Raw genomic sequence first — 23,451 nt, forward strand, 5'->3', positions numbered from 1 at the left:
CTGCTCATGTTCAGAATGGGCCCCCACCCTAGCTGTCACTGGGGGGCTGCTGGGAGGGGACCCTAGGCTGAGCTGAGCGTCTCTTCAAGCAGGACTTCCTCCCACTGGAAGTGACAGCTGGGAACACCATGCTGCTGCTGGGCCACGTGCTGCTCCTGCTCGGGGGGGTCTACCTCCTCATGGGCCAGGTGAGGGCTCCTCCGACCACCCCTCTCCAAACCCAGAATCCTGCTCTGAGGAGCCTGGGGACAGGTTAACAAAGTCCCTGCATTTTCTGGAGACTGAGCCCCATACCTGGTCCCATGCTGACCAGCCTCAGGATAGCCTTGCCTTCTGGGCTGAACGCTGAACGCCCTGCTGTGCTTGCTGGAGTGCCCTCAGGGCGGCAAATGGCTCCTGTGATCCCCTGGCAGTGCCAGCTGGGAATGGAGCTAGATGCCTCCCAGCCCACGGTCCCTCGGCTGGGTCATTCCTCACTTGAGCACAGAAGGGTAGGCTAGGGGGATGCAGCCCAGCATCCTGAGCAGGACATCCTCATGGGAAGATGCTGCCAGCTTGCAGGAGACAGACTGGGCTGTGATGTGGAGACTCTGGGAGGTCAGGGTGGCTGGAGCAGTCCCTGGGCAGCCAGGGAGGGGGAGGGAAAGGAGCCTCCCTCATCGTATGGAGTGTGAGCCCTCCAGCTGGATCCACAGGGAGCTGGGGGGGGGGGGTCCCTGGCATTGTCTGGGTGTCTGACAGTTTGGAAACAGGGTCTGGAGCTTTCTCAGCTACCAGCCAGATTCATAAGCACCCCAAAAGTCAAAGCTGCCGTCTGAGCCTCCGAGGTGGTTTTGGTCGGATTGTGACAGGCTGACCGGCAGGGAGCATGGGAGTGGTGACCCAGCCCTGTGGGCAGCAGGGCTGTGTTGTGGCCCTGTGTGTATCACAGCCTGTCCTCCCCGCCCCCCGCCCCCCGCCCCCTGCAGCTGTGGTACTTCTGGAGGCGCCGTCTGTTCATCTGGATCTCCTTCATGGACAGCTACTTTGAAATCCTCTTGTACGTGAGGCCTCACTCCTTCTCCCCCATCTTGGCCTGGGAGGGGGCACTACGCCGGCTTTGGGAACCAGGGAGCTCCAGGGGCTGGGACCAGCACGCAGGCCGGACCCAGGAGTTGGGCTGCTGTCGGGCGCAGCTCATCACCGAGTCAGTCACATTGACTGAGTCCTCCCTCTGCCTTAGTGGAGCCTGAAGTCTTTACCTGCTGTGTCTCACTGAATCCTCGCTGACACCCGCTGAGTCAGGCGTTGTTACTGTCACCCCCATTTTACAGGGGAGGGAACTGAGGCCCGCAGGGACCTCACTCGAGATGGAGGTCAGGATACTCAGGTCCAGTCCGGACACAGGGAGGACATCTCATCTCTGAAACCGCGGCAGGGGGTGGGGGGCAGTGGGGGTCTGCACCGGCTGGGGGAGGCCCGTGAGCTGACCGACCCTGCCCCCCACAGCCTGGTCCAGGCACTGCTCACCGTGCTGTCTCAGGTGCTGTGCTTCCTGGCCGTCAAGGCATACCTGCCGCTGCTCGTGTGCTCGCTAGTGCTGGGCTGGCTGAACCTGCTCTACTACACGCGTGGCTTGCAGCACACGGGCATCTACAGTGTCATGATCCAGAAGGTGAGAGGCAGGGGCGGCCCCGTGAAGCCAGACTGGACAGGGCTGGACATCGCACCCCAGGGGGACTCCTTTTGGGCTCAGGTGCCATTCCCTCCCGCCCCAGCTAGGCTAGGCAGAGGGGCACGTGAGCAAGTCTGCCCATGCCCCGTGCCCTCAGATGCTCGCCAAGTGTTGGCATCACGGCACACACGCCCGTGCCTGCTCTCGGGGTCTGCCCTCCACACATGGGTAAGCACATGTGCCCACGTGTGTGCTGGCAAGTGTCCACACAGGAGCACGTGCCTCCTTGTGCGCTAAAGGAGCAGGGACCGAGCACAGAAGCTCCCCAGTGTGCCTGTGCCCTGGGACGTCTGGGCACATGGAGGTGCCTGCATTCATTCAGTCATTCAACAAACATTTAGGAAGCAAATGCTAGGTACGGGCCAGGCCCTGTTCTAAGTGTCAGGGACACAGTATTCTGTTCACGAACAGCATAGATCTCACTCTCCTGAAGCTGACATTCTAGCAGTGGAAACAGCATAAGAAAACAAATGAGAATGGTGCATTACACTAAATTCCCTGAAGGAAACACGTAATGGGGTATGAGGGACAGTGACTGGGCGGAGGGTGCTGTAGACCGGATGCTCTGCAGGTCTCTCTGAAGAGGTGGCGTGTAAGTTAAGATCTGAGAGAATGATCCAGCCACCACAGACTCAAGGAAGTAGCAATCTAGGCAAAGGGAGGGAGGCTGGAAGCCAGAGCGAGCTTGGACAGCTAGGGACAGACAGAGGCTGGGAGGGTATGGGAGGAAGTGGGGGAAGGGAGTAGTTTTGCTGGCCATGGGGAGGCCCCTGGAGGATTTCAGTCATGTCCAACTCTTTGCAACCCTATGGACTATGGCCCTCCAGGCTCCTCTGTCCATGGGATTCTCCAGGCAAGAATACTGGAGTGGGTTGCTATGTTCTCCTCCAGGGGATCTTCCCCACCAAGGGATGGAACCTGCGTCTTTTACGTCTTCTGCATTGGCAGGCAGGTTCTTTCCCACTGAGCCACCCTGGAAGCTCAGTGACATTAAGTACATTCACAGTGTTGTACAACCATCTCCATCATCTCCAGGACTTGTCCACCTTCCCCAGTTGAAATTCTGTCCACGAAACCCTAACTCCCCATTCTCTCCTCCTCCTCGCCCCTGGTAACCACACTTCCAGCTTCTATCTCTATGAATTTCACTATTCTGACTGCCTCATCACGTAAGTGCCAGTCATACAGTATTTGTTCTTTTGTGTCTGGCTCATTTCCCTGGGCATAATGTCCTCAAGTTTCATCCGTGCTGTCACATGTTAGAATCTCCTGTCTGTTTCAGACTGAATAGTACTGCACTGTACGTAGATGCCACATTTAGTTTATCCGTTCATCCATCTGTGAACACTTGGGTTGTTGCCACCTCTGGGTGTTTGAACAATGCTGCTGTGAACACGGATGCCCAGGTTATCTGTTTGAGTCCCTGTTTTCCGTTCCTTCTCTTGGGTGCATATCCAGACTTGGAGCTGCTGGAGCCTGTGGTTTAATTTTTTGGCCCTGGAGGGTTTTGAGCAGGAAAATGATGTGACCTGATATAGATTTTTTTAAAGACCCCCTTCTCACTGTGGCTCCACAGGGCCTGTGTATGTACACATTGTGCATGCGTGTGTGTGTGTGTGCAGGGCTGAGGCAGGGTGTGGAGTCACGCCTAGTGGCCTGGCCCCCCACCGACTCTGGGGCGTATGTTCTAGGTCATCCTTCGGGACCTGCTCCGCTTCCTGCTGGTCTACTTAGTCTTCCTTTTCGGCTTCGCTGTTGGTAAAGGCCCTCGCTTCCCCACCCAGCCCTTGCCCACCCTCGAGGCTGCCTGCTGGTCTCCCCTGGGCTGAGCACCCCCTGCCTCTCTCTCCTCCCCACAGCACTGGTGAGCCTGAGTCGGGAGGCCCAGGACACCGGGGCTCCTGCGGGTTCCAATACCACAGAGGTGGCGGGTAAGGACAAGGAGGCCCCGTACCAGGGCATCCTGGATGCCTCCTTGGAGCTGTTCAAGTTCACCATCGGCATGGGTGAGCTGGCCTTCCAAGACCAGCTGCACTTCCGCGGTGTGGTGCTGCTGCTGCTCCTGGCCTATGTACTGCTCACCTACGTCTTGCTGCTCAACATGCTCATCGCACTCATGAGCGAGACTGTCAACAGCGTCGCCACCGACAGCTGGAGCATCTGGAAGCTGCAGGTGCCTGGGAAGGGTCCTCATCGCTCCTGTGTCCTGAGCCCCCGAGTGGGATCTCCCATGTCCATTCCTTCCTTCCTGCACAGGGCTGACCTGAGGTCGGATCAGGTCTTGGGAGGTGCCTGGCACATGCTAGGTGCTCAGTGTGCTAGCTGCCATCATCGTTAGTATTAAGTGCTTCCTGAGTGCCCAGTGCAGGGCTAGTCATGGTTCTAGGCTCCAAGCATATGGCAGAGAATAAGATGAAGACTCCACCCTCTTGCAGCCCATTTCTGTGCTCATTGAATGTTCAGTGGGGTTAGCTTGGTGGGCAAGGCAGGTGGGATGCAGGGTCCTGGGTTGGCCCTGCCTGGAGGAGCTGAGGGGGAGGGCAGAGGCTGGGGTAGCTGGGAGCTGATGAGAGCTGGGAGGGTCAGGGTGGGTCTGGACAGGTTGTGCGGGGAGAGCCTTGTGGGTGAGGGGGTGCTGAACTGTATGACCAATTCACTGCTGACCTTGGGCAAGCCACTTATCTTCTCTGAGCCTCACCTGCAAAGTTCCACACCATCCCCAACTGGCTTGAGTGCCAGGGGCAGGCACTGTGAAGTTTTGCACCTGCTGGAATTCTAGAAGCTGTAGTTATGCGACTGCGTCACTGCAGGGCACGCATCACCTGCTGGCTCCCCAGCAGCCACCCAGGACACGTCATCCTCAGTCTCTAAGTGGGAGCACATTCAGGGGATGCAGGGCTTGACACACAGGCAATGGAACTGTGGGGCTGGATTCAGATCCACGCACAGATGCTAAGTTATGCTGTGAAGTGCTGGCTGCGCCGTCTGATGAATCCTTTGTCCCCAGAAAGCCATCTCTGTCCTAGAGATGGAGAAGGGCTACTGGTGGTGCAAGAGGAAGATGCAGCGGGCAGGGGTGAGACTGACAGTTGGCTCCAGGCCAGACGGTAGTCCGGACGAGCGCTGGTGCTTCAGGTGAGCAGGGGGGTGGGGCAGCCTGGGGACCCTGCTGAAAACCAGGGGGGGAGCAGCTAGGAGGGAAAACCAGGTCTGGAGGGAAAGGCAGGGTCTGCATGCCCGAGGACTCTGGCCAGGGCAGGCGAGGTCAGCGCTGCTAGACCTCATAGGCCCAGAGCTCCACGGCCTGCCACTCTGCCTATCAGTTCATCTTCCTGTCCACTGACTGAAACTGAAGGTCCCTCCCCGGTGGTCCCTGACTAACTCCTTCAGGCCTGAAATGGGGTACAGTCAGGAGGTCAAAAGCCAGAGGCATCCTGGGGTCAGAGCATATTAAGCCTGCCGTGACTGGTGGGCTTTGCCCTTCCACCCTCCACCCCTATCCTGACCCCGAGGCTGCAACCCTTCCCCAGAGAGCAGACTCTCCCCCCAGAGAGGGAGCCTGGTGACAGGTGGCACAGCCAAGCAAGGGGTGGCTCTTAGGATGTGGAGTAGCTGTGAAAAGACTCCAGAGCCTGGGACCACAAAGACCCAGCTCCTCTAAACTCCTCTCTGGATGCTGGGGACAATCCAGGTCACTGTGAACAGCCAGAGGAGACAGACGCCTGTTCCTCCCTGCGGGCCCCTGGCAGGGGCAATGGTCTGAGAGCTGGGAGCACAGGCTCAGGTGGGCTGGTGGATGGTCGAGAGTCCTGCGGGGAAGACTCGTCCTCCTTGCCCTCTGGGGCAGCCGCTCCCCTGCACCCCTGGCCTCCTGGAGCCTCACAGCTGTCCTGTCTCCTGCAGGGTGGAGGAAGTGAACTGGGCTGCGTGGGAGCAGACACTGCCCACGGTGTGCGAGGAACCCTCGGGGCAGGGCGGCCCTGGTGAGTGGCTGTGGGATGTGTGTCTGTGTCTGCCTGGCACAGCACAGAGAGTCTGGGCTCCAGGCTCCATCCGTGGAGGGGCTTTGTCCCATAAAGCGGCGCGTCCCCCGTCTCTCCCCAACCTCCTCACCATCACTTGGTAAACTAGCTCCTGGTGCACCCGCCCCTCCTGCCTCTCCCTGTCCAGGTTTCTGTCTGTCCGTCTGCTGCACCCTCCGCTCATTCAGTGGGTTCTGGGGGGACCCAGCAGGGGAACAAGTTAGGAAGCCCCCAGTGCCCAATGGCTCCACCCCGACAGGCCAGCCTGGCCACCCCCACACCTGAGAAGCCACTTCCTCTGCCTCTGCCTCACGGCCCAGGCCCATTCTAGGCCCCTCCATAGAAAGGCCCCTCCATTCTAGGGTGGCCCCCCTCCAAGAATGACCCCTTCCCCCACCAGAGGCCTATTCTGAGGACTGGTTCTCTGCAGGGCAGGCCCCTTCTAGAATCCTTTGTAGCTCCCACCTCAAGACTTCTGGCTGCCCTTCTCTCCTTTCTCATGCTCTTTCCACAGACTCCACCTGCTGTGCCCCGGCCCCCTCCCCACAATAGCCTCCCCATCACCCAAGAACCCTGTGTGTGGAGTCTCCTCTGGCCTCCAGGGCTCCTGGGCCCTTGACCACATGGCCCTCACTGATAACTTCCTGCCCACTTGTCTGTGTTTCCCTCCCTCCGAGTCCTGCTGTCCCCTCCCTTCAAGACTCTGAAAGTGCCCTTGTCATTCCACACCCCACTGCCTGCTGTGACCTCTAACTGGACATCACCAATGGGAACAGCCTTGGGGCTGCCCTGACAGGGCCATGTTTGTCAGCCCACCCCTCCTTGGCCTGACTGTCCCTGAGTACCTGCCACTGCAGCAACAGTGGGCCTTTTACAGCTAAGTGCAGCATCAGCCCTGGAAGAAGTGTCTGCTCATTGTCAAGGACAGGCACAGACTCAAAGGCCAACAACTGCTTAATGCTGTGAAAGGAACTCTCAAGATGAGTCCAAGGGCCACAGATTGCCTTCTCCCAGGAGGCAGCGATGTGGTTGAGGACAACTGCCTTTTTTTTTTCTTTACTTAAAAAATAATTTTTAAAAATTTACTATGGAATAACATGTAGAAAGAAAAGTACAGGAATCATAAGTGATCTTCACACACGGTGATACTGTTTACTTTTAGAAGTAAGACCCCTTCCAAATAAAACTAGAATTCATATAAACAACAAGTAAGAGGGGCATCTTGTTAGTTACATACATTTTATAAATTCAAATGTACATTTTCTTTTTAAAAAGTCAGAGGTTATGGATCATACTTATTTTTGGTTTTGTTTCTGATCAGCCTCAGCACCTGTGGCATTCAAGTCAAAGTTTTGTAGAACCAACCAAATGTCTTTATGAAACCCTAGTTTCATAAATACAAGGAATACAGTTTGAAAACCACTGCAATGTGATAAATTCTTGGAAATATAGCTGGTGGAAGGCCTGAACCATTTCAAAGCAGCTTATGGAGACCTCCCTGGCGGTTCAGTGGCTAAGACTTTGTCTTCCAGTGCTGGGGGTGCCGGTTCCATCCCTGGTCAGGGAGCTGAGATCCCACATACCTTGCAGTCAAAAAACCAAAACATAAAATAGAATAAATATTGGAACAAATTCAATAAAGACTTTAACAATGGTCCACATAAAAAAATCTTAAAAAAAAATAAATAAAAGCAGCTTGTGTATGTCATTTCAGCTGTCAAATGACCTTGAAGAAAGAGGGGAAAAAAGACATGTTTCTAATATTCAAATAGGTGTGAACAGCTTCCTGTTGTCCAATTGGCTTTGTGGGGTGAATGTTTTAGACACTGGTTCCTAGCGTGGTGTGAATCACTTCCTTCCCTTGTCTCATCCCTTTCAATGATTTGTAGAAGGTTCTCCAAGGTTCTCCCATTGCACATGCTCATTATGGCTTTCAGTCAGAAACATCAATAAAATGATCATCTTATTCTCTTTTTTCTTCTAGTCTTACTGAGATAAAATTGACATACAGCAAGCACTGCATAAGTTTAAGGTGTACAGCATAATGATTTGACTTACATATATCATGAAATGATTATCACAGTAAGTTTAGTGAACATCCATCATCTCATAGAGATACAATAGAAAAAAAGAAAAAAAGGAACCTTTCCTTGTGATGAGAACTCTTAGAATTTATCCTCTTAACAACTTTCATATATAACATACAGCAGTGTTAATTATATTTATAATGTTGTACACTACATCTTTAGTACTTCATTATCTTTTTTAAATATTTGTTTTTTAATATATATATATATATTTTAATATTTGCCAGGTCTTAGTTGTGGCATGGAAGATCTGTTTTCTGACCAGAGATCGAACTCAGGCCCCCAACACTAGAAATGTGGATTCTTAACCTCTGGACCACCAGGCAAGTCCCCTCCCTGCCCACTCTTCAGCCTTCTGTCTCGACACTCCGAAGCGCTGCAGCCTCACCCCTGGGTCCCTGCGACCACAGCCCAGGGCTCCCTCAGGTTTCAGAGCCACAGCAGATGCTGCTTCGCCTACAGATTGCTCTTCCTGCCCCTTTTGTCTGAATTTTCCTGTGTACCTTTTCTGACTCAGTTCTCCTGTCACTGTTCCCCTAGCACATCATACAGAACTGTAAGTGGCCAAGGTCACTGTGCCCAGACAGTGGGAAGGGGTGACTGACTCATGTGGGATGCTGTGAGGTTCTTCGCTTGACCCTAAAGCAGCCTTGGTCCTCCCCCTCTCCTCTCCACAGTCTGCGATATTCCCCACAGCATCTGAACTAAACAGGGAACCACAGACTCCCTAGAGCCTTGTCATTAGGAGCTGGCATTTTGCTGCATTCCCCCTGTTGTGACGACTGGCATTGAAGCTGGTGCCAAATGGGCAACCCAGAAGGATCTTTCTTTTCCTTTTTTCCTTCCTTCAGGCTTGTTCTTTAGGCTTGAGAAGCCAGATGCTTTGGGGTTTAATTACACGCTGCAGTTAGAAGCACAGAATGTCAGAGCTGGAAAGGAAGAACCTTATTATAAATAATCGCTGCCAGCATTTATTGAACACTACTCTGTGCCAGGCCCTGTGCCAGGCCTGTTTCCAGGCATTACCTCGCTTAACCTTCCCAACAATTCCAGGAGGCAGAAACCATCATCATCCCTATTCTGCAAGGAAGGAAACAAAAGGTTTTCAGGAGATTACAGGGCATTTCCCAAACTGTGCTGAGTGGTACACAGTGGCAAAAAACGTTTATGCAGGTTTTTCCACAAGATGGTATGGAAAAGTCCAAATGAACTATTTGGCCAACCCATATTAGTTGCTGGTGAGGAAAAAAGCATCCCATTGTTACACAGGACATCCAGCATCACCCTGGGAAAGTCACAGTGCACATCAGTATTCGAAAGGCTCTGAGAAGTCCTGTAGTGAAGAAACCTGTTGGGGTCAGTGTCACTTCTGTGGGCACCTCACTGGGACTGCTGATCCAGAATACACAGTTTGGGCAATGCAGATCTTACCCAGGCTTCTCATCTTACAAATGGGGTAAGAAAGGCCTAAGATGATGGCATCTGGTCCCATCACTTCATGGCAAATAGGTGGGGAAACAATGGAAACAGTGACAGACTTGATTTTCTTGGGCTCCAAAATCCCTGCAGATGGTGACTGCAGCCATGAAATTAAAAGACACTTGTTCCTTGGAAGAAAAGCTATGACCAGCCTAGACAGCATATTAAAAAGCAGAGACATTACTTTGCAGACAAAGGTCCGTCTAGTCAAACCTATGGTTTTTCCAGTAGTCATGGGTGGATGTGAGAGTTGGACCATAAACAAGGCTGAGTACCAAAGAAGTGATACTTTTGAACTGTGGTGTTGGAGAAGACTTGAGAATCCCTTGGACGGCAAGATCAAACCAGTCCAAAACTGTGCTGAGTGGTACACAGTAGTAAAAAAAAAAAGTTTGTTCAGTTTTTTGTTAGTATCGATTGCCAGGTGGACCTATCTGAACTAAAATGTTTAAATCCAAAGGTATTTTACATTATCAACCTTTCCAAAAAGGTTAATAAAGTGCTTCCTGCATTCTATCAATTCTATCAAAACTATCAATCAAACTATCAAAACTATCAGTCCTAAAGGAAATCAATCCTGAATATTCATTGGAAGGACTGATGCTGAAGCTGAAACTCCAATACTTTGGCCACCTAATGTGAAGAGCCAACCCATTAGAAAAGGCCCTGATGCTGGGAAAGATTGAAAGCAGGAGGAGAAGGGGACAACAGAGGATGAGATGGTTGGATGGCATCACCGACTCAATGGACATGAGTTTAAGCAAGTTCCAGGAGTTGGTGAAGAACAGGGAAGCCTGGCGTACTGAAGTCCATGGGGTCACAAATAGTCGGACATGACTGAGTGACTGAACGACATCAATAAGAAAGGCTCGGGTAATGCTTGAAGTACAGACCAGGCACAGATCTTGGGCCCCATGCTCTCTGCACATCCACCCCACCCCTTCCAGGAAAGAGAGAGAGGAAAAAGGCAAATCATGACCCATCTGGCCCCACTTCCTGTTTTTATAAATAAAGTTTTATTGAAAATGATTAGATTCCGCTCCCTTGATTTACAGATGAGCCAATCAAAGCCCAGAGAGGATAACTGACTTGTCAAAGGTCAGGCAGACAATTAGGGGCAGAAATAGATTCTAGATCTCCAAAAACCAGGTATTCTCTGAAACACAAATCAGACAGGTGGCAGGAGGTGACGTGTGAAGTTCCTGATACCTGTGACATCTCCTCACAAGTTCTCCACTGCACAGTACTCAAACAAATACATCGCACTTTCTGCTACGGCATGAACACCCCCCAAGGCATTTCTCTTGCTGCTTTGGGCAAAACCACCTCTGCATGAACAGCCAGGCTCCTCTGTCTTCCACTCTGTGTGCATGAACAGAGCAGGGGCCAACCTCGAAACCTCTGGAGGGGCAAAGGCTGAACAGGGCAGTCCGTGTTTACTTAAATTCTGTACCAGATGCAGGAAATCATTATCAACTTCCCCTCTGCCAATGTGAAACGTGAGATCATTTGGACAGGACCTGGGCATAAAGCAACCTTTGCCCACTCCAGGAAGAGTTTGCCAAATGAATGCCTAGCATAAACAGGAGCCCCAGGGCAGCTGTTTGAAACCACTTTAGAAAATCAATTCTTTTCAAGGGTTCTTGGGCCTGCCTGAAACAAGCTATGGTACAAGGGTCACCTATTGCTATTTTGTGCGTGTGTAGTCATGTATGGGTGTGAGAGGTGGACCATAAAGAAGGCTGAGCGCCAAAGAATTGATTTCAAACTGTGGTGCTGGAGAAGACTCTTGAGAGTCCCTTGGACAGCAAGGAGATCAAACCAGTCAGTATAAAGGAAATCAACCCCGAATATTCATTGGAAGGACTGATGCTGAGGATGAAGCTCCAATACTTTGGTTACCAGATGCAAAGAGCCAACTCACTGCAAAAGACCCTGGTGCTAGGAAAGGTGAAAGGCAGCAGGAGAAGGAGATGACAGAGGATGAGATAGGTGGATGGCATCACCGACTCAATGGGCATAGTTTGAGCAAACTCCAGGAGGTACTGAAGGACTGGGAAGCCTGGTATGCTGCAGTCCACGGGATTGCAGAGTCAGACACAACTGAGCAACTGAACAACATGTTCGTGTGTACAGTTGAATATGCAAATAAAATCATTCTGACCTCTTCGTTAAAATGCAGGGAGCACTTTATTAACATTTTTGGAAAGGGTGACAATGTAAAATACCTTTGAATTTAAACATTTTAGTTCGGATAGGTCCACCTGGCAAGTGATACGAATTGGGGAGGTTTGATTAATCTCTGAATCTAGGGGAGGAGGTGTCTCACTGATCCTGCAGGAAGGCCAAGGCAGGCCTGAGAGCTAAAGGCTCATCTAGAAACAGCTGCGGGGACAACAGTGGCCTCTGGGTGGAGGTTCTTCCTGGGGCAGCCAGACTGCCCAGATGGCCTTTCCAGATCTGGTAGAGGCAGGCTTGTCACTGAGGTGGAGGGTAAAGATAGTGCTGTGTGGGAGGCAGCTGGGCCCAGAGGCACTGGCTTCCTGGTTCTAGGGAGGGAGATAGCCTGCAGACAGGCACCTTCTTGGGCTCCTGAGGCCCCTCCCGAGTCCTGGGGCCTGGGGGGGGGCTTTTCTCTAATATCAAAGCACATTCCTATATTCATCATTTGTCCCACCGCTCTCCCTGCCCCCATGAGCAAACAACTTGCTGGAACTGGAATGAGCTTGGGCTGGGTTATAAGGTAGCTAAGGGCTGAAATTCTGGCTGTGCCAATTACTAGCTCTGTGACCTCAGGCAAGAATTTTCTCCTTTCTGAGCTTCCATTTTCTCATCTCTCCAAAGAGGCTCACGGTTTCTCTCAGTAAGGCTTGCTGTGAAGATTAAATAACAATTTCTACCCTGCAGCCTCATTCTTCTGCCTCTCTCCCTTCCACCAGCTGCTCACCTTCCTGCACATGCCTTTTTTTTTTCTTTTTGACCCCACCTTGTGGCATATAGGATCCTAGTTCCCCAACCAGGGATGAAATCCACACCCCCGTGCATTGGAAGCGTGGAGCCCTGATCACTAGAACGCAAGGGAAGTCCCTCCAGCACCTTCTTCAAGAGTGGCTCTGAGGCAAGCCAACTGCATGTCATGAGGACACTCAAGCAGCCCCTCAGGAAGGTCTACACAGCTGGGAACTGAGCCTTTGAGACAACAGCTGTGTTGAGGAATCACGTTAGAAGTCAATCCTCTACCCTCTACCATGGAGCTTTTATGTGATTGTGACCCCAGCCAACCCCTTGACTACAACCTCATGAGAAACCCCAACCCAGAACCACTCAGCTAAGCGGCTTCTGGTTTCCTGGCCCTCAGAAACTATTGCGAGATAATAAATATTTGCTAAATTTGAGGGTGATTTGTGATGCAGAGATAAATAAGTAACGTATTTACCTTTCAGGGTTATTGTATGAATTAAGAGTTAATGCAGGACTGCCCTAGTGAGTGGCTCAGTGGTAAAGAATCTGCCTGTCAATGCAGGATTCCTGATCTGGGGAGATCTCACATGCCACGGAGCAGCAAGGCCCGAGCCCCACAAGTACTGAAGCCCATGCGCCTAGAGCCTGTGCTCTGCAACAAGAGAAGCCACCGCAATGAGAAGCCCATGTCCCACAGCTGGAGAGTAGGCCCCGCTCACTGCAACAAGACGAAAAAAAGCCTGAGCAGCAATGAAGACCCAGCACAGCCAAAAATTAATTAATTAATAATAAAAAGAATTGAGGGCCCCAAAGAGCTTTAAAATAAAAAAAAAAAAACAGTTAATGCAAGGAGTTCCCTGGCGGTCCAGTGGTTAGAACTCTGAGCTTTCACTGCAAGGGCACAGGTTCAGTCCCTGGTCAGGGAACTAACATCCCACAAGCTGCATGGTGTGACTTAAAAAAAAAAAAAAAGCCAGTCAAATGGCAACCAGACTTTCTGGGACCAGTGCTTCCAGAAAGGGCAGAAAGCAGAAGCAGAAGGAGGGAGTATCTGTCTGGGTCCAGGCTAGGTAGGTCTCCACTCCTGAACTCTGGGGAGGAGTCTGACACACTGAATATACAGACAATGGCCAGACCATATATAAAAACAGCACTCTGACTCACTACCTATAGCAACAGCCCAGGAAGCCAAACCACAACCCTTGTAGCAACCAGCAAACGGCCAGACATTGATCAATGACAAGCTTCTCTAATTTTGCCCCCACTTTCAACATAGTGGAGAAAGTTAAATATGCTCCCCTAACCAATCACATGGGATGCCCCCCATCTAGTCTGCCCACCTACACCTTTTCCAAGGCAGCAGTCTCCAATCAGGGCATATGTGAAGCCTACCATTTCCTCCCCACCCCAACGATAAAGCTTTCCCACTCCTCTGCCTGCCTTTGTGTGTCTGTCAAACTCAAGTAAATATGGCTGACTCCCTTGCTATAGCAAACTCTGGAAAAATGGACTTTGCTCATTCTCCTTTGGGTGATCTTTGCTTATTTCCACAAGACCAAGTTCTCTCTCTCCCTTCCTTCTGCCAGGTCATAGACGACATCTTTCTCCCACCAGGTGTCCAGAGAAAGCTGCTCAGGGATGATGGGAAACAGTTACAACTGAGTGTAGCTTTGGATGTGGTATATATACACAATGGGATATTACTCAGCCATCAAAAAGAATGAAATAATTCCATTTGCAGCAACATGGATTGATCTAGAGACTATGATATGTTATCTATGACATCCTTTATATGTGGAATCTAAAAAGAAATGATACAAATGAACTTACAGACAAAAAAGAAACCGACTCACAGACTTTGTAAAGGAGCTTATGATTGCAGAGTGGGAGAAGGATGGGGGGAAAGGATAGTAGGCAGTTTGAGATGGACACGTACATGCTGCTATATTTAAAATGGATAACCAACAAGGACCTACTGTATAGCACATGGAGGTCCTCTCAATGTCATGTGACAGCCTGGATGGGAGGGGAGTTTAGGGGAGAATGGATATGTGTAAATGTATGCCTGAGTCCCTTCACTGTTCACCTAAAACTATCACATTATTAGTCAGCTATACCCCAATACAAAATAAAGAGTTAAAAAAATACTATATGATATAACATATATGTAGAATCTAAAATAGATGATACAAACCAATATATCTACAAAACAGAAACAGCCTCACAGATGTAGAGACCAGATTTGGGGGGTAGAGGATGGAAGGAATGGGAGTTTGGGATTAGCAGAGGCAAACTGCTATATAGAGGATGGATAAACAAAAAGGTCCTACTGTATAGCACAGGAAACTATATTCAACATTCTGTGACAAACCATAATGTAAATGAATATAAAAAAGAATATATTATATATATATATGCATAACTGAGTCACTTTGCTGTACAGAAGAAATTAACACAACATTGTAAATCAACTAATTTCAATAAAATTTAAAAAAGAAGAGTGTAGCTTTGGAACAGGATAGATCTAGGCTCAAACTGTGACCCTGATGCTTAACTAGCTGTGTGGGCTTAAGTAAGTCAACCACTCTGAGCCTCTATTTCCTCACATCAAGGGTACATTCACAGTAAGAATTCAGTGAGGGACTCCCTGGAGGTCCAGTGGTTAAGTCTCTGCGCTTCCAACGTATGGGGCATGGCTTTGATCCCTGGTTGGGGAACTAAGATCCCACATGCATGCTAAACGGTGTGGTCCAAAAAAAAGCATTCATTGAGGTAATATATTTGATGCACTGAGCATACAATAGGTGCTTAATAAAGGAAAGGTTGGACTTCGCAGATGGCAAAAGTGGTAAAGAATCCACCTGCCAATACAGGAGACATAAGAGACACAGGTTCGATCCCTGGGTCGGGAAGATCCCTGGAGGAGGAAATGGCAACCCACTCCAGTATTTCTCACCTGGAAAATTCCATGGACAGAGGCGCCTGATGGGCTACAGTCCACGGGGTTGCAAAGAGTCGGACACGACTGAGGACACACAGAAAAGGCCAGCCATCAGCCTCCTCACAGCCTCTTCCTGAAGTAGGCAGGATCCTGTACCCCACCTTTACTTGACCTCCCCCACCTTTCTGAGCATCTGGCAGCTTGACTGACCTCAGCTGAATGGAGTCAGTCATGGGCTAAGTCCAGGGTGCATCGAAGGTCAGGGGTTAGTCTCAGAAGAAGGATGGACAAAGGGCATAAAAGCATTTCTCTAAAGAAATCCAACTGGTCAAAAGCAGAAGAGAAAGTGTCCAGGCCAGATACCGGTTCTCATTCTGTTCTGTCCTGGCCCTGAGGGGTAGTCAGGGCAGGGAGACTCCTGCCCAGAAAACTCTTGAGTGCCCTTGTGCCAGGCTGTGTTCCTAGGACTGAGGAGGTGATCGGGGTCTTTCTCTAATTTCTCCTCTGTGTGTGTGTATGTGTGTCTATGCATATGTGTCGGTTTCCATCTTTAAAATGAAAAATTCAATAGCTTCGCAGGACACACACACACACAAATTAGTGTTCTGCTAATAGTGAGGGGGTGACTTTGAGATGCTCACCTGCTGGAGACAGCCTGAATCTCCTCCCTCCAATTTGCCAGGCTCTTTCTTTCCATCCACATTTCTCTCCTTCTACTGCCATCCCTGGAATCCAAGCCTCCAGCCAGCCATCTTTTGCCCAGACTGTTGCAACAAGTTCTAAACGCTTTCCGGTTTTTCCTTTGATTCAACAACCAAAGAATACAAGGGTGAGACATTATCCCCTATCCCCTGAATTCACACAATGATTTTTAAAATATTGACAATGACCAGGACTGGGAGTAATGCACTCTTTCTCCCAGTGGAAAGCTGGAGTGGAAACTGGTACATTTCTGGAGGGCAATTTAGTCAGATGTAATTTACTGATTCTGCAGGTCCATTTTTCAAAATATGATAGAAATAAAAAATTACAGGTCCTGTACAAAGATTTCTTACCAAGTTCTTTACGGTAATATTGTTTCTGATTAAAGAGAAAGAAAAAAGAAAGAGGGAGGGAAAAAAGGAAAGAAGGAACAGAAACAAATCAAATATCCAAAAATAGAGACTTTGGTTCAATAAATTGTAACAGTATAACAGTCTATACTTTGAAACCCAATTCCTTCTCTGAAAAGGATGAAGCAGACCAGTAGTTCTCAAAGTAAGTCCAAGAAGAGCAGAAAGAGCATTTCTTTGAAATGCACAGATTTACAGATTCAGAAACTCTGGGCTGGGCCCAGGAATCTGAGTTTTAACAAGCTCCTGTTGTAGATGAATATTTATCACTACGAAAGAATAAACTGTTAAATGACAAAGGATTACAAAACAGCATGTACAAAACAGTATGTATGAACAGTGCATCCTTATTCTGAATAGATCTATAGAAACACATAGAAAAAGGCCAGGAGGATTTTGAAGCAAGGTGGTAACATGGACACTCCCTGGGTAGTAGGATTATGAGTTTTTAGATTTTTTTTGTTTTCCGAATGTGTAATTTCTAACTATTTTACAGTAATGTGGCTTTGTAAAAAGGAATAAAGAAAAAACGCAATAACCTATTTTTAAGTTAAGAAAAACCACGTGGGGAGGGGTGGGGACGAGGTGGGAAGGAGGTCGAGAGTACTCCTCATATTCATGGTGGCGACGACCTGAGTCGGGGCAGTGGGGTTCGGCGGCCACCCACTGTCACGGCCCAGTGAGGGGCGGGGAGGGGGGATATGGCGTAGAGGAAAGGCCGCGCTGCGGGGAGAGGAGTGGCGGCTGGGCGGGCGCCGAGCGCAGTCGGTGCCTAGAGGCGCGCTGGGCTCGGCGGCTCCAGCTCGCGCGAAGCCTGTTGCTCGCCTCTCCGGGGTCGGAGGCCGGAGGGGGTGGGGCGCGCCGGCAGCTCCCCACCCTCTCCCTCTCCCCGCGCACAGGTGGACCCGGGCTTCTCCCAGAGCGCCGACGCCGGATAGCCTTCCCGTGCGCCCCGGACCGCGCGCCGAGACCCCCCCCCCACCCCGGGCGCCGAGCGGCGATGAACGCGACCTTCCTGAACCACAGCTGCCTGGAGACCACGGGTGGCTTGAGCGGCGGCAGCGGCGGGGGCGCTGCGCTGGGGAACCGCAGCCACGGGCTGAGCACGTGGCTGGGCTGCTGCCCTGGGGGCGCGCCGCTGTCCGCCAGCGACGGGGTCCCCTCGGGCCTGGCGCCGGACGAACGCAGCCTGTGGGTGTCGCGCGTGGCGCAGATCACCGTGCTCTGCGTGCTGTCGCTCACCGTGGTCTTCGGCGTCTTCTTCCTGGGCTGCAACCTGCTCACCAAGTCCGAGAGCATGATTAACTTTCTGATGCAGGAGCGCCGGCCTTCCAAGGACGTGGGCGCTGCCATCCTGGGGCTGTACTGAGCGTAGCCTCTGCCCGCCCTCGTCAGCCGGCTGGAAGACCGAGGAGAGCCCAGGACCCTTGATCCTCCTTCCCGAGCTGTGCCGTCGCCTCCGGGAGGGCAGCTCGAGGGGCTCCCCCCAACCCCCATCCGCAAAGCGCCACGGGGCGCCCGCGCCCAGGACACTGCAGGACTCGAGGTGGCGGCGCGGGAAGGGACTTCCACACCAGACTGCGTGCAGTCGAGCCTTGGTGGGCGGGATGAGGGTTCTTAAACTGGTTTTTTTTTTTTTTTTTTTGGAAAGTTCTGGGCAGGGTGGTGGGAGAGGCTGTGGGAAGCAGCTTGGGGCTGAGGTCACTCGCGTGGGAATTTTGTGTGTATGTAGGTGGGGTGGAGTGGGGGCCAGTTCCGAGCAGCATGGCGGGTGGGGGGGGGCAGTGCAGTTGTGGATGAATCGGAGTCACTGAGCTTGTTGAGCTTGTTGGCCCGATTTCACATTTGAGAAGAGATCTTATAATAAAGCTACAGCCGTCGGGGGCTTCCTCTGTGGGGTTTGTGTGTATGCTGAGGCGTTTGTTGGCGGCGGGGGCGGTGTGTAACCGAGGAGCCAGCAGGTTAAGCAGGTCACAGGACGCCTGGCCGCCGGACTGGGCAGCTATGGGGGATGGTCGGGGTCTCCTGAGACCCCACTCCAAAGCCGGGAAGGGGGCGGGGGGAAGTGCCCGTTTTCTACTGCTGCCAGCCCGGGCAGGCAGGTCCTGCAAGGACGGCTGGACAGCTGGTGAGGTAAATTAAATCATGGGGAAATTTGAATCTATTCTGTGAGATGGAAAAAAAAATAAATCAGCAACTTGAATTCAAAAGGGAGAAAATAGCCAAAACAACACATCAGGAGAGTGGACAAATGAAATATAATTGGTGTGTGGGGAGAGGTCTAGATGGAGGTAAAATTTTCATTATAGGGCCAAAAGCCCCAGCTCAGGGCTTGTTTGACTCACCCTTGTAGAGGGTAGGTGAGCAGATTCTGAAGATTTGCCTTTGCAGTGTGCGGAGGGAGGGTGTGGGGAAAGGGGGAATGTGAGCTTGGGAGAGGGTGTTGTGGTTTGAAGGACCCAGGATGTTTATTTATTTATTAAAAAAAATGTTTGGCTGCAGCCCACGGCATGGGGTGGGACCATAATTCCCCCGGCCAGGGATTGAACCCACACCCCCTGCACTGGAAGGTGGAGTCTTAACCACTGAACCACCAGTGAAGTCCACACCCAGGACGTTTAAAATGGACCAAATGGCCTCCAGTGCAGCTGTGTTCAGGGAATTTGGAACCTGCCATCATGCGATTTCCCCTGCTGCCCAGAACCCTGGCATCTCATATAGGTGCAGAATTTCCATAAAGCCATGTTAAGCAGTTAGAACCTTGGCACTCACCGGCCAAGGGGGCACGAGCAGCTCTACCGTCTGCAAGCGTCTGGTCTGGGGAAGAACTGAGCCTGGGGCCAGGGGGACAGAAGGAGAGAAATCTGGGCTTTGTGGCCCATGTATCCCCCTGGACCCTAGTGCCAGCCCGACTCAGGCACCCTGGTGCTTGGAAGATTTGAGGGGAGGGCTCTAGTTGATTTGTCTCTCTCTTCTCCCTTTGACCATGTGTGGAAGTAAAGATGAATGAGATGGAAGGGGACTGAAGCCTTACTTGGCTTTGGGAAGCGATGTATAGGGCATGACTGAAGCAACTTAGCACACACACACGTATAGGGCACACTACATCATGTCTTCAATACCAGTTCCATACGAGTTTGGGGGAGGGCAGGGTATCTCAACAAAAGCGTAGATGCTCATTGATTATGAAGGACCCAGTACCTTCCTGGTTCCTGAGCCCTCCTGTGTAACCACAGTCATCAACATCAGGATGTGTCACCTTCCCACCCACCCCCACCCCACCACCCCATCTCAGACCTGGGAGAGTTCAAGTTCATCCAATTAGGCCAGTCCAGTAGAGGCTAGGGGCCAGAAACTATTTATAAAGGATAGTTTATAAATAGTTTTGATCCATACTTTTGGATGGATCAAATTTGGGTGGCTCCAATTGATCCACAATGTGGAGAACGTTCTGTTGATGGCTTGAGGTGATAGGCAGGCCTGATCTGGGGAGAGCGGCCTTGAGTGATGGGGGCAGCCTGAGTATGTAGCTTTTTGTAGCACAGGTGCCTGGAGCCCAGGGTGACGAGATGGCCTGGAGAATGTGGTTCAGAGAGCTGCAGGCATTCGTGGAAAACCCAAATGACCGGAAAACGGTAGTTCCAGGAGGGACACTGAAACTTAGTTTTCTGGCTGACCAAGTTGGAGCGAACGACTACAAGAACTTCCCTCTAATGAAACGGATCTACGACTGGGGCAAGAGGAGGGGATTTAAGGGTTAAGTTTCCTGAATTCGCTGAAAAAGGAAAGCCTTAGTGGGCAAGCTTTGCAGGATTTTCTCACTGTAAAGAAGAAAAAGGACCACGAAGACATGCCTACCAACGTGCTCATTTGTGCCCTCCATGGCGGGCATGCCCCCGTGCACAAGTGGGGACACACAAAGCCAGGCTCAAGCCCCAAAGAGGAAAACAGCAAGTGTGAGTGGGGTCCTGGGAAGGAGTGGAGGGTGGGATCTCATTTTCTGTCCATCTCAGTTCTCCCGAAGCCCTGATGTCCTGCAGTGTGTTTACCAGAGTTCTCTTCTATAAACCTCGGGGGCGGGCACACTTAGTTACGTAAGAGGAAGCCTCATGCTCTGGGGGAAAAGCAGGACTAGATCCGAATCCTGAGGCTGGGGCGTGGGGTGCTGGATCGAGAAGGGGTCTAGTTCTCCAATGCCTTCCCCCCACTCCCCATCGCTGGGCAGGGAAAGATCTTCCAACAAAGGCTGCCCAAGTTTGAGGGGCCAGGTCTCTGGGGATCCTGGGTTCAGAAAAGAAGTCCCGGACTGGTCTTTGAAATCCTAGTCACCCTGCTTCCTAGCCCTGTGACTCTGGGGAAGTAACTCAACCTCTCTGTGCCTTAGTTTCCACTTGTAAAGTGGAAGCCAGGGTCTTCCCTGGTGGTCCAGTGGTTAAGAGTCTGCCTGCCAATGCAGAGGGACACACGTTCCATCCCTGGTCTGGGAAGATCCCCTGGAGAAGGAAATGGCAACCCACTCCAGTATCCTTGCCTGGAAAATCCCATGGACAGAGGAACCTGATGGGCTGCAGTCCATGGGGTCGCAAAGAGTTGGGCACAACTGAGCGACCAACACTTCATTTCATACGTATATGTCCATATGTATAATGCGTAAGAACGTGTGTTAAAAAATGACCATTGATTCATATTATACACAAAAATTTCATCATAAAGTTAAACATACAAGCTAAAACTATAACCTTCTAGAAGAAAACAGGAGAATATCCCCAAACTGGAAATAATCCAGGTGCATTTCAACAAGAGGATGGATTAACAGTGTATGTTCTGTGCACAATGAGATACTCCTGCGCAAAAAGGACCCGACGACACCATGTAACGACATGAAAGAGCCTGGAACACTCCCGAGAGGAAGGAGGCACACTCCCGAGAGTAATGCGAACATCTACATTAAGTTCAGTAACAGTCAAAACTAATATATGATGAAACAAGAAGAGTGGCTGCCTGGGGTGGAGGGGCGGGCAGGAGCAGACTAACCTGGAAAGGGAACAAGGGCTCTTTCAGGGGTGATGAAAACGGTCTAGTCTTGACAGCAGGGAGAGTTACAAAGGTGTATGTAGGCATTTGTCAAAATTCCATGACCTATACAAGTTAAGATCTGTACACCTCAGTGAATGCACATCATACCTCCATAAAGAAGTTCTAAATTAGAATATTTTATATTTAACAAGAAAAAATGGGTTTCCCTGGTGGCTCAGATGGTAAAGAATTGGCCTGCAATACGGGAGACCCGGGTTCGATCCCTGGGCTGGGAAGATGCTCTGGAGAAGGAATGGCGACTCACTCCAGTCTTCTTGTCCACGGACAGAGAAGCCTGGTGAGCTACAGTCCATGGGGTTGCAAAGAGTCGGACACGACTGAGCAACTAACACTTTCACTTTTCACATTAAAAAATAAAAGGCAACATCAAAGAAACTTTTTCTCTGCTCCCTGGCTCTAAATTGCTTGCTATCAGTCTGTGCACGCTGTAGAGAAGACACCTCAGGAATTCTGCTGAGCAGAGCTTATGTCCATGTTCATGAGAGGGCCTGAAGCAGGCAAGACGGAACCACAGAAACACAGCTGCCAGACACCAACACGACGACCTAAAACCTCATATATAAATGTCACCGCCCACCACCCAAAGGGTATTTTATTCCTAAACCAACAGTCCGTACCACCCAGGCTGCCCTTCCTCCCTGCTAATGTTCATTTTTAAGCATATTCAATTTTCTATGAAGTAACAGATGAATGCTGGGCAGACCTCAACTTACTTAGACGTCACCCACTGTATTTGTATGGGGGCATCTAACCTAAGGTCCCGCATCTACTTCTTAAGCGAACACAGGAACAGGCAACCGAGAGAAGAGTCTCTCAGGTCAAACTTCATCTCTGCCAGAAGGGACCAGAGACATGTTTTCGCCACATGATGATCAGCATTAGACTCTCACTCAAGACTCTGCTTAGCTATGAAAGAAGAGATTATTCCATCACTCTATGAAATTCAAATATCAACTTCAAAAATCACTGGAAAGTTAACATGTATTTCAAAAACGCTACTCATTTTCTACCACAAATTTTCCCAAATCAAGGCCCGGTTCCTTCACGCTTCCTCCTATGTTCTTTTCAAATGGTTTAGGCAGAAGCTTGCCTGACAGAAGTGGGGCAGGTAGAAGGAATCAGTACAGTAGATGTGCAGAGGACACGGATGAGAAACCTCACACTCCAACCCCTGACTGCCCACCCACCAGGCTTCCCAGAGCTTCATCTCTGGGGAGTGTTAGGGCAGAAGTTGCTTGGGCTCCTCAGTGACACCAGACTTCGGTAGGAAGCTGACATTTGCTTTAACAATAAGCTCTGAGCCCTACCAGGTCGACGTTGAGTGTTGATGCTGAGCCTCATCCTAAAAAGAGTTTGACTGTTTTTCTGAGATACGGGGAGGAAGCCAGCAGCTTTCTAAAGAAAGGGAGGATTAACCCTCATGTATTAGTTTAGACTGGGGTTCCCTGATGGCGCAGCAGGTAAAGAACCTACCTGCAATACAGGAGACAGAGGAGATGCGGGTTCGATTCCTGGTCGGGAAGATCCCCTGGAGGAGGAAATGAGGAAATGACAACCCACTCCAGTATTCTTGCCTGAAAAAAAACTGTGGACAGAGGAGACTGGTGGGCTACAGTTCATGGGGTCACAAAGAGTCAGACATGACTGAGCAACTAAACACACACACACATCAGTTTAGATGACTGCAGGTGGCTGTCCTGAAAGGGGATGCAGGTGGAGCTGTCAGAGACCACGCTTCCAGACTGTCTGAAGCACTGTGACCATCGCCAAGATAAGTGTCACTCGAGGCCTGCCTGACCTCCTGCCAGGTAAAGGTGGTAGGCAATGCTCAGAAACATACTGAAGTCCTCCAGAGCTGACAGGCTCGAGGTCCAACAAAAACTAAGATAAAGCGCACGCTCCGAGTGACTGCTTCTCACAGCTCAGGGGCTGGGAGGGCTCCGTGCACAAGGGACCACACCCTGATAACAGGCACAGTTCACACCCCACTGTCCATCAGGGTTGATACAGGAAAAGGGCTGAGGCTGAAACATCATGA

At 50.7% G+C, this 23,451-nt stretch overlaps 3 protein-coding genes across 9 annotated transcripts in view; 2 read left to right on the forward strand and 1 right to left on the reverse strand.

The window, feature by feature from the left end:
- The window catches only part of TRPV2 (transient receptor potential cation channel subfamily V member 2), a 23,347-nt gene extending 11,868 nt beyond the window's left edge, over positions 1-11,479 (forward strand). The window contains exons 8-16 of the mRNA XM_081583774.1: positions 90-188; positions 969-1,039; positions 1,489-1,654; positions 3,406-3,472; positions 3,574-3,887; positions 4,722-4,849; positions 5,618-5,697; positions 8,051-8,146; positions 8,675-11,479. Coding sequence (XP_081439900.1) covers positions 90-188; positions 969-1,039; positions 1,489-1,654; positions 3,406-3,472; positions 3,574-3,887; positions 4,722-4,849; positions 5,618-5,697; positions 8,051-8,115 — 990 coding nt within the window. The 3' untranslated portion in view covers positions 8,116-8,146; positions 8,675-11,479. The remainder of the gene's footprint in view (positions 1-89; positions 189-968; positions 1,040-1,488; positions 1,655-3,405; positions 3,473-3,573; positions 3,888-4,721; positions 4,850-5,617; positions 5,698-8,050; positions 8,147-8,674) is intronic.
- Positions 6,864-23,451, reverse strand: part of LOC145543159 (Golgi SNAP receptor complex member 2-like) — a 31,768-nt gene continuing 15,180 nt past the window's right edge. The window contains exons 6-8 of one of the 7 annotated variants that reach the window (XR_014080502.1): positions 22,887-22,941; positions 15,846-16,004; positions 6,864-7,319 (exon numbers count right to left, since the gene is read on the reverse strand). The gene's annotated coding sequence lies outside the window, so the exon portion shown is untranslated. Of the gene's footprint in view, positions 7,320-15,845; positions 16,005-20,997; positions 22,320-22,376; positions 22,756-22,886; positions 22,999-23,451 lie in introns of those variants that run through there. The other 6 variants (XR_014080503.1, XR_014080507.1, XR_014080505.1 and 3 more) reach the window with 6 other exon arrangements.
- LOC145543160 (reprimo-like protein) lies at positions 8,062-18,214 on the forward strand. Its single transcript, XM_081583788.1, has 2 exons — positions 8,062-8,146; positions 17,216-18,214. Exon 2 carries the CDS (start codon positions 17,317-17,319, stop codon positions 17,683-17,685), a length of 369 nt encoding a protein of 122 aa, XP_081439914.1. The 5' UTR covers positions 8,062-8,146; positions 17,216-17,316; the 3' UTR covers positions 17,686-18,214.

Source organism: Giraffa tippelskirchi, chromosome 3 (assembly GCF_054371585.1).
Source record: "Giraffa tippelskirchi isolate mGirTip1 chromosome 3, T2T-mGirTip1v1.2.pri, whole genome shotgun sequence".
NCBI lineage: Eukaryota > Metazoa > Chordata > Mammalia > Artiodactyla > Giraffidae > Giraffa > Giraffa tippelskirchi.